Source organism: Morone saxatilis, unplaced genomic scaffold (genome assembly GCF_004916995.1).
Source record: "Morone saxatilis isolate NCDOM2014 unplaced genomic scaffold, NCSU_SB_2.0 Contig9, whole genome shotgun sequence".
Taxonomy (NCBI): domain Eukaryota; kingdom Metazoa; phylum Chordata; class Actinopteri; family Moronidae; genus Morone; species Morone saxatilis.
The window spans coordinates 16241843-16251943 of NW_023340268.1; the positions used below are offsets into that span (position 1 = coordinate 16241843).

Consider the following 10101-nt stretch of genomic DNA (forward strand, 5'->3'; position numbering starts at 1 on the left):
TTTCATTTACTGTTTGTAGTGGTTGTTTGTCTATGTCTGTTATATTGTTAGTGCCTATGTCTGTATTAGAGGGTTGTATTATATGCTTTTATTCCTTAAAAGCCTAAACAGTGACTATAGGACTGCAAATGAGCTACAGTCCTGTAACGATTGCATTTTATTTAAATGTAACAATACATGCAGTGTCCCTGTCAAATAAATAAATAAATTCAGGGCGCTGCTGAAGTGTATCCTGTTAAGAACATTGATAGGCCTGGAGATAGGAGAATGTCAATAGCAATACACACAATGAGTGATACACAGGATGCAGGATATAAATTCACAGCCATCTAGTTGATTATTTCTCTAATCTGGGGTTACAGGGCCTAATAATTCTGCCTCACAGGTGAGCTGATGTCATAAATTTCAACATCGTTTCACTTTTTCCCAGCACGAGATGATGAAAAACAAACTATCACTCTTCCTCCTGTTTTTAGCAGACCGTCGTTAAAGCTGGCGTTGATAAGTGGCAGTCTCTCCATTAACAGCCCAGACTCAAAGGATCCATAAATCGTACAATGTGTGTGTGTGTGTGTGTGTGTGTGTCACTGTGTCTGCTTGCACATGTCTGGGGGTGTGTATGAAAAAAAATCTAGCTACATATCTCCACAGAGTGCATGTATGTGTGTTTGAATGCCGTCAAATAAGATGCTCAATCATGAATACCACAAACAAATAAAACCATGCAGCCTTGAAGCCATATTTCTCACACACACAGAGTCAAGCACTCCTCCTTCTCATTTGGGTATGCACTCCTTGTATACACAGAACATGTTTTGCAGACACACATTGAACAAGTGTTCGCCACAGCATTCACATGCTGTAGTCATTTTCCAAAGTATGTGTTGTGAAAGATTGATTGCCAAGGCCTTCAGTGAAGAAGAATTATCGCAGGGGCAAGTGTTCAGGCAGGAAGTGCCGTTGTACGTCACCCACTCTCACCGTGACCCACAGACATTGGCTCTTTATGAGCTTGACTCACACACAGTACTCGCTCACACATACGTATGAGACATGGATGGACACTAACACACCAAATGCCGGGAGGAGAAGGACATTTAATTAACACAAGCTTTGATGATGCATTGATGCTGCTAGCATTCACTACTGTAATGGATAATAATCTCATAAGTAATATAACCTAGAAGTGATTAAATAAAAAAATGATAGCTGCTCTAAAGCTAAAAACAAGTGTTATAAGTAAGAATATTAAATAAAAAACAACCATCTCTTTTTATGTAAGCAGCTGGTATCATTTAAAAGAAATATGATAGAAAATAATGCAGTGGGTCCACAGTATAATAAAAAGCTGTTACAGCCTAAAAAGTGTGTAACTACAGTTTTATCATGGAATACTGCAGTAAATGATCTGTGGAACTAATTTTGGTGTACAGCTGCAACTAACAATAGTTAACAGCTCCATCAATATTTTTATATAAATAATGGATTGGACGCAACAGGCACTTGTTTACAGGTTTTTCTAAAACCACCTGTATGCGATCGGCTCGGAACCAAACAGCAGACAAATAAAGTTAGCAACTAGCTTGTAAAGTGGTGCATTTAGCAGCTAAAGAGGCAGATATTTTCTCACTGAGGATTTGGCTGAGAGGCTACAGAGACAGTGAGACTTACAGGTCAGTGGTTCTCAAACTGTGGGGCATGGAACCACTGCAGGTGGGGCGTGAATAACAAGGGGGAAATTATATTGTGAAGTTGAATGAATGTGATTTATGTTGGAAAAATAAGAGTTTTCCGATGCTATGTGCTGACCTTTATTTAACTTAAATTCAAATTGGATTGTTTTTTATTATTATTATACTTTGGTTCCTCTGTGATTGTTAATAATTGCTAGAAACTGTGGAGTGACTTTTCTCTTTGGATCCTGAAACAACTGCATTAAGTAGACACAAACACGGCTCCAAATCTGCTGGAAAGATCAATAAACCAATGTTTGCTAACATGCTTGCCATATAGCTTAAAATATGAATATGTCAGTGTTATATTCACAACTTCTTTCTGCTGCCACCAACTGGCCAAAAAAGAAAAAAGATTGCATGTTTTGCGGGTTTAATTGATTGTGTTTAATAAATCATTTAGTCCATAAAATAGTCACGATGCAAAGGAAACCTCCCATTTCAATTTCTCAGAGCCTAAGGTGAGGTTGAAATTGGTTCAGATTGCTTCTTTGTCCAACAGTCCAAAACCAAAAGAAAATCAATTGACATGGTACAAAACAGTTGAATAAAATAGGATTTGCTGATTTTCTCTATCATCTAAGCCTTTTTCAGCGTCTATATTTTGTTGATTAAAGGGTCAATTTGCCAATCAGACAATCTTCCCAAAATAAGTATTACTTTACAGCCTGTTTTCATGGTCTGTTTTTAGATAACAGATTCATGTAGCTAAAAAAATCTAAACTTTGAACTACTTGTAGAGGAAATAATATTTATATTAAATATAAAAACATGTACATAATAGTTTTTCCCTCTCATGCATAGACTGTACAAGCACTTGTGCTCTCAAGTGCTTGCCAAAAAGCAAAAACGTCTCTGAAACCTTATGTGTCTGAAAAATTACAGGGCTAACAGTTTTCCAGCCCACTGCCGTTTACTCTGTGCTTAAAACGGTGTGTTTCTGAGTGTGTGTGTTTCTGAGTGTGGTGTTCATTTTATCTGTATTCCAATAAACCTTGATTTTGTTGACACTGAATCAGCTTGCTGGGATGGACTGCACACAAGCCTAGATCCCCCTCTGTAAGCATAGTCTGAGCGCACACACGCAGACACACTGCCTCTCTCTCCCTCTCTCCCCTCCACACACACAAACACATCCACACACAAACTCATATTGTGACACCCCAACCTCACAGCACTGAGGGCCGACTGTAGTGTTAATGCCACTCCCAGCACCATGCACTAGTGCTCCTTATTTAGGTCCTATCGAGCCCGCAGGCTGAAAATCTGTCCATTCCACGCCTCCTCCTCCTCCTCCTCCTCCTCTTCTCTCTCACTTCCCCGCCTCTGCCAGACTGCCGGGCCTTAAGTCCCTCCGTTCCATCACTCCATCACTGAGACGAAGGCATGTGGAGAGAGATGCATTCACACTCCCCAATAGCTTTTCCCTCTGCTGAAATGTACTCAGTGTTATCCAATTGGCAGTTACAAGGTGAAATGTGACACAAAAGCGAGAAAAAAAAAGGATTGCTTTTTACAAGTAAGAAATGTGTGCTGTCGTACAGAGTGACAGTGAGTGAGCTGGTAGAGGTTCAGTGTCTCGCTTAAGGTTAACTTGACTGTTACTTTAGTCATGGGAAGGTCTCTGTGGCTACTGTGCTGCAATAGAACAGGCTCTCTTTAACCCTGGTGTCTTGGGTTAAAGAGAGCCTAGGAGGAAGTTACATAACAATCCTTTCACTGCAGATAAATGACCAGATAATTGCTAAACTGGTAATTATACTGCATTATTAAAATGTAATTAACTATTGCTAACACAAACAATTTTGACAACAGACAGGATGGAATTGCGAGAAAGGGATTTTTATTGTTTAATTGAGGAAAACCACACCATGGATTTTGCAAGTATAATTCATGCATACTTCACTACTTTACTGACCATTTGTCAAAATCCACAGATGCCACAATTATTTATATTTATTTTCTGCCCTTCAGGCAGCCACTAATTTCCATATGTTTAAGTGTGTTCAAAACCTCCAGAAACTATATGCAGGCAATCCATCACAGTAACAATTTCATTTTCTGAGGTATTGTTTTAATGCAGTGGGACCTCTTTGAAAAATGCCCATTCAACTGATGCATTCAAGTATACTCCTTCTTCACAGAGCAAAGAGTCACATTCATAAGCTGTGTTGTTGTAAAATCATTCTCCGTTAACAAACAATAAGCAATAACATGGATATTGTGAAAAGGATTATGTGAATCTCAAGGTCTACCGTGTTAACAGGGCTGTGGTTTGTTGATTCTCAAAGAAAAAGCATTCAACATGAAAATTTACATAACAGTTTGTGTTTGCCTGCTGTGTAACAATAAAAGGAAGGGGGTGGTCTAGTGACACGCAGCAAAGGGCCACAGGTCAGATTTAAGCCTTGGGCCTCAGCCTTGGTATATGAAGCGATAGCTCTACCAGGTGAGTTATCTGAGCGCCCCATGGCAAGTTGTTTTTAATATTTTCTTAATAGAAAGAAGAACTACTTTTTTTGCAGGGAGTTGGATGAGAAGAATGATCTTGTTTTTTTAGGTTACGTAAGCACAGAGCTGGAAAAAGGATGTTATGTAGCTTAGAATAAAGACTGGAAGCAAGGGGAAACAGCTACCAAGACTTCTAAAACACAAATTAACTTGTTTATTAAATCTGTACACAGACAGAAAGTTAGAGCTAAAGTTTAATGAATAAAAGCCAGGCACAGGCCATTCCAAGTATCAAATGTACAGGCTGAAAGATGCAAAAACAGCGATAAGGTCCTTTACAACTGCAACTACAAATTTAATAGGTTTAATTTTACATTCAGACTCAAACTGTGGCCGTTAGAAACATCTTCTGAACTCAACTGCAAAATAGAAAAATATGTCAACATGCAAATAGGTGGATAGGATTAAGTTTTTACATAGACGTTTGGACTACTTAAGTCAGATTTCACCTTGAGCTTTAGTTTCGTTGCAGTTCAATTTCCCCCCGTGGTAAGTAATTGATAGCTTCCACAACACTCAAAGCGCAAGATGCACTTAACCACTCAATCACTCAATCACTGCACCATCTCTGGGAAGCTCTGCTTAATTAACAGCTATCAAATATTGACAGCAGCTTGCGCTTGCCATTTGGTACATACATGTATATCAATTCCTTTTTACATTTCAAACAATTGAAACTTCCATCGAATTTTCTCTCTGCTTTCCAAGTGGCAGCTGGGATCAGCAGTTTAATGGAGTGCTGCACTAACAGACTGACTCATATATGCATTTCCAAAGGAGTGACTGTGACTCATAAAGCAACTGCTGCAGGAGTGCACACATTCACAAACACACCAAGGTGCATATACGCTTAGGAACACAAGCAAATATATATAGCTGAACCCAGCATTCTCCTAATAACATTTTTCTGTGACAGCAACGAATAAATTAATGGACAAACAAACAAATTTAAAGGAGAGTGACTGCTTTGAAAAAGAAATCAAAGGTGATCATTTGAACATGAAATGAGTCAAAACATTCATTTTTGATGAGTACTTGAGATTAAAGGAAATAGTCTGTGCTTAACAACCTATAGTGTGGTACACATGAAAGCCTGATCAAATTCAGAGAACGCAGCGTGCAGGACACAAAATGGAGAACAGGCAGACGAGATAAGACATTAAAAAAGATAGGTGAGGAGGAAATGAGGGGAGGTTAGGAAAAATTGGAGGAAGAGGAGCAAGAGAGATGGAAAGAAAATTACTTCTGACACAAGCAGGAGATGAGAGCAAAAGGAGGGCTGAATTATCAAGCATGCATCTTTTAGTGTGTAGAAAAATGTGCCCTTGAATATGTGTGTGTGTGTGTGTGTGTGTGGTGTAGGTAGGGTTGAGTGTAAACATACATGTGTGTCCTGACAGACTGCTGTTGACTGGAAAGAGCTGCCCCCAGCCTTTCCAAGCTCACTCATAGATAAAGCTTGAAGTCTCACTTTTACAAAATACCTCCTTTGAAAAGAGAGGAGCTCTGGTCAAAGCCAACACGAGCAGAATCTAAAGGAGATCTGTGTTCCCTGCAAACTCTTGAACACTCCTACTGCTTTTCCATCTCTCTCATTTATTCAGTATTTTTCTCTCTTTTCTTACCCCCCTCCCCCTTTCCTTCTCCTTCTCAAATTCATATGCTTTCCTCTCACTTATTTTCAAAGCTCTTAGATGGAGAGAGTGGAACGCTTTCCCCCCATCATCCCGCTGGAGCATCAATATACAACAGAGCCCAGAGGTCCAAACAGGAGAAAGGCTGAGGAGAACAGCGCAACACCAATCCATAATGGATTTTCTTCTCTCTTTCATTTGCTTTCTGCAGGGAGATGCAGTGGAGGCACCACTGGCACAGAATGAGAGGCGCAGGGAGGGGAGGGGGCAGAGAGGAGGTGAGAGACGGAGAGATTTCGATGGGGAGAAACAGAAAGGCCGACAGAGACTCAAAACAGTGTCAATAACAAAAGCCCTTAAGAGTATTTCTCTCATCTGTCTCTAGAGGGTTTGCGTAACATATGCTTTCAACTATTTGCAAGGCCAAGCTCATAGCAGAAGGTGATGGGAATTAAAAGAAGCTTTGGTGTAGCTTCAACTGATCAGATGCAGAAATTGTCGCTAGTTAAGTTGCCCTGTAAGTGAGGGACTGCCAAGAGATCTGATCTAAGAGTGCAAGCAATAATATCCAGAAATACATAAATGCATCAGTGAATAGCAGCTCTGTGGCTGTATCTTATAATTGCAGCTAATACAAATAGAAGTCTGGCTCTTTAGATGGCAATCTAGCCTAACAATATTTATTTCTAAAATCCCGAAAACGTGTAAACTCTGCAAACCAGAACGCCAATATTTTCAGTTTGCGATGTTAGCACAAGGCAGCCCTTTCTGAGGCTGTTAAATTGATGGTTGTACAAGAGGATGAGACTGTTGATTCAGAAATTGTTTGTTTGAGTCTTCACACCCAAGTGAGCTTCATTTCATTTTGCTAGGAGCTCTGAAGCACAAAATGTGCCCAGAATCCCATCGTATAACCTTGGATGGTGTCATAGACTCCACACAGTCAGCCTTCTATTAGTCACTAAAAGATCTGCTTCAACTGCCTCTGAATGCATCACTGATTATAGTCTTGATTACAGATTTGCTTTTCAGGTTTCCAGTCCACTGCCTTCATCAATACCCTAATGTCTCTATGAAGGACATTTTCAAGTTTATTACAATGTGGGTCTTAATAAGATGGTATTGGCTTTTTTTATTGGTTACAGTAACTTTGTACACACTACAAGAATTGCAGAGATATAGGAAAACAGTGATGAAGATGAACAGACAGGTTGCAAACAAGATGTTAGCTAGATTAGCTACCACTTGGCTGTGTAAGGAGATAAAAACAAAATCGAGTGAACCTAAAATGTCACTAATAAGCCCTCATTGTGTGCACGTGGTAAGCTGAACCAGGAGGTTAGTCTGCAACTTCCAGTCTTTTTTTCTTCCAAATAAGTTTGGCTACCCTGGGGGTTTATTTAAAAAATGTCTGATTGTCTGAATGCTCATTTTTCTTGCCTCATCTGCGTTTTGTCTTTGGCAACATCACAGTGTTCCCAGATCTCAGCTCTTCATGTCCCACTGTTCTACCTGTTGGACGTGAGCACTATGTAGAAGTTTTATGGACTGCTAGTACTACAAAATGTTATGCAGACATAATATGTTTCAATAGATTAGACTCTCTTCTTTTTTATTGTGGCGATCATGACCAAAAAGAATGCCCTATCAGATCAAATAATCCTGACGGAAATCACAGTTTTCACTTCATTGCAAGCATCTAATGATCAAAAATAGTCCAGTTGGAGGGGTTAACTTGTTGGGTACAGTGTCCTTATTACCAGTAGGAATAATTTCCATATGAATATGATTTACCCATATAGGTTTATTTTAATAAACCTCCCACAATCATACCTTTGTTATTGCAACAATTTAATTTCCATGCATATGTATCCTTCAAATGTCAAATTACTACATAAAAAGCTACATAAAAAAAACTGGGTTTCCTGTGGGTTTCATGACAGCATTATGAAAATCTATATTGGCATTCAAGTCAAATAAACTGCAAAATAATAAAAACCAAGACATATATGCACATAATTACCTTGTCCGCAGGTTCCCAGGGCTGGGTGGCCCGTCATATACAGACAGGATGTCAAAGTCCTCCTCTAGGGCGAAGCCTTGAAACACGAGCTGTATCCGGTTGTGCTCAGCTGCCACAATCACCCATGTACAGTTGGCATAGTTAGGGTAACCGTAAGGGTAGCCGGGGCTCTCTATCGTCCCATTGGGACTGTGTAGTGTGTAACTGCAGTTCTGAGCTGTGAAGAGAAAAAAAAAAACAAGCAATTATTATGGCGTGTTGAAGCAGCTAGCAGAGTGCAGAAAGTTTTGAAGTATTAAAAGAGCATACAACCAAATAAAAGACACAGGAATGGAAATGATACAAATCCACACACAAATGCACTCCCACAGTCAAACAGTTTGCACCAAGTGCTGCAACATCCATTATCACCTACAGCGTGCAGCAGAAGCCATTAATATAGCAGTGCTAAATGGCTCACCCTCCCCCTGCTTTCCCCACCTCTACAACCTCCATCGTCACACACTTGTTCACTCACTGGCCCTTTCAACACATTAGTAATAGGTTCCCACGTTTATACATGACACAGCTGGAGGGGAGAAGATGAGGGGACAGAAGGGGGGAGTTAACACACACACACACACACACACAAAGAGAGGCACTTGATTACTGCATTAATTGTACTGATCTTGGATTTTCAACGACAGCCACTCATACTGAATTCAATCTTAAATTTCAGTCGTGTGTTGGCATTTATCAGTGCTATATATGTGTGGCCAAGCTAAATGACTTGTCTTCCGCTGATCTGAGCACAGCCAAGACGTTTAATCAATATTAGGGATTTAGTTATAATTAATCGCTAATGTGGACTGATGTGTGATTGCACTTATATTTTGTGCAGCTCTGCATGTTGTCAGTGTTTGTTTTCATTGTTGATGTGCAAATTAGCGTCTGTATGTGCATGTATGGATTTTCTCATTTGATCCTCATATTTAGGTGGTGATAGTTATCTCCTCCAATCAAAAAGAGGTTCCCGTTAAAGTTCATTTCCATCCCCCAGACAGCTAAATGTGAGCGGTCCGCTTTTAGTCTGCCACTGACAGGTGACAAAAGAATAAAATGTGAAAACATTGTGCAATCACACACCATGAATAGCCTCATGTGTTGTAGCTTTGAACTAAGACAGCAGGAACACAACATGTCCAGAAGCTACACAAAATGAACTTAACATAAATAAATATTCTCACAGAGGGATTAAATTAGAATGTCAGGCAAGAATACATGCTATTTATACAAATGATCTGTATTTTCCCCTTTGTTTGCTTCAGCCACAAACCTGAATCATAATGCAGCCTGATTAAAATGTAATTAGGAGAGTATAATTGGAGGACATCTGTTATCTGCATAACACACATTATTCAACAACACAAACAATGCAGCACTCACAGTAGATATGATTTTTGTTTTGTTAGTTTCCATACTCATAACTGTGTAAATGTCTGGAATAAATCAGTACATTAGAATTAGCTGTACTACCTGAGCGTTTTAAAACAGGGCATTAAAAGACAAGAATCTTCAGTAAACACACTGCAGCTTCGAAACATGTAAAAGTGAAGGCTGGTTTGTTAAATCCCACCAGGGGGATGTGTATCCCTTATTGAATACTTGTGAAACATACAGATCTTGTGCTACTTTGTGTGCGCTCACTGATGGTGGAACAATCTCAAAGCTACAAATCTGTCCAAATTGTCACTCTGAAACGTGCCTCACAACTAAAAAAAACAAAACAGCGGGGATTTACAGGTAATAAGGCACCAAGCATGAAGACAACAGAAGATAAAAAGGGAGCAATTTTCATTCATCTCAGTCTTACTCACAACGGAAATAAATAAAAGCAGATTTCTTTCAGAATGTACAGAGAGAAAAAAAGAAGAAATGACAAAAAAGAATTAAGCATGGACATGGATAATTCCTGGTTAGCCAGATGAGTGAACCCTGCATTTGTTTTCACAGCAATAATCAAGCCCAGTGTTTAAGATTTCTGGGGCGACGTGCCACATCAGGGTGTTTTTTGAAATTCGGAGATGCCGCTGGAACAACACTCGCTGACACGCACAAACAAACAAAACCAATATTAGCTTTTTGTTCCAGGTAGCACAGCAAAATGGTATCAGTTTTTTCCGGGGAGGAGAAAAGTGGGGATAGTGTCAGGGGTTAGAGA

The 10101-nt window shown here is 39.6% G+C and overlaps 1 protein-coding gene across 1 annotated transcript in view; it reads right to left on the reverse strand.

Moving 5' to 3' along the window:
- The window catches only part of csmd2 (CUB and Sushi multiple domains 2), a 208064-nt gene extending 199729 nt beyond the window's left edge, over positions 1-8335 (reverse strand). The window contains 2 exon segments of the mRNA XM_035681968.1: positions 7902-8118; positions 8317-8335. Of these exon segments, the coding sequence (XP_035537861.1) occupies positions 7902-8118; positions 8317-8335 (236 nt within the window).
- Between the last annotated feature and the right edge of the window lie 1766 nt (positions 8336-10101).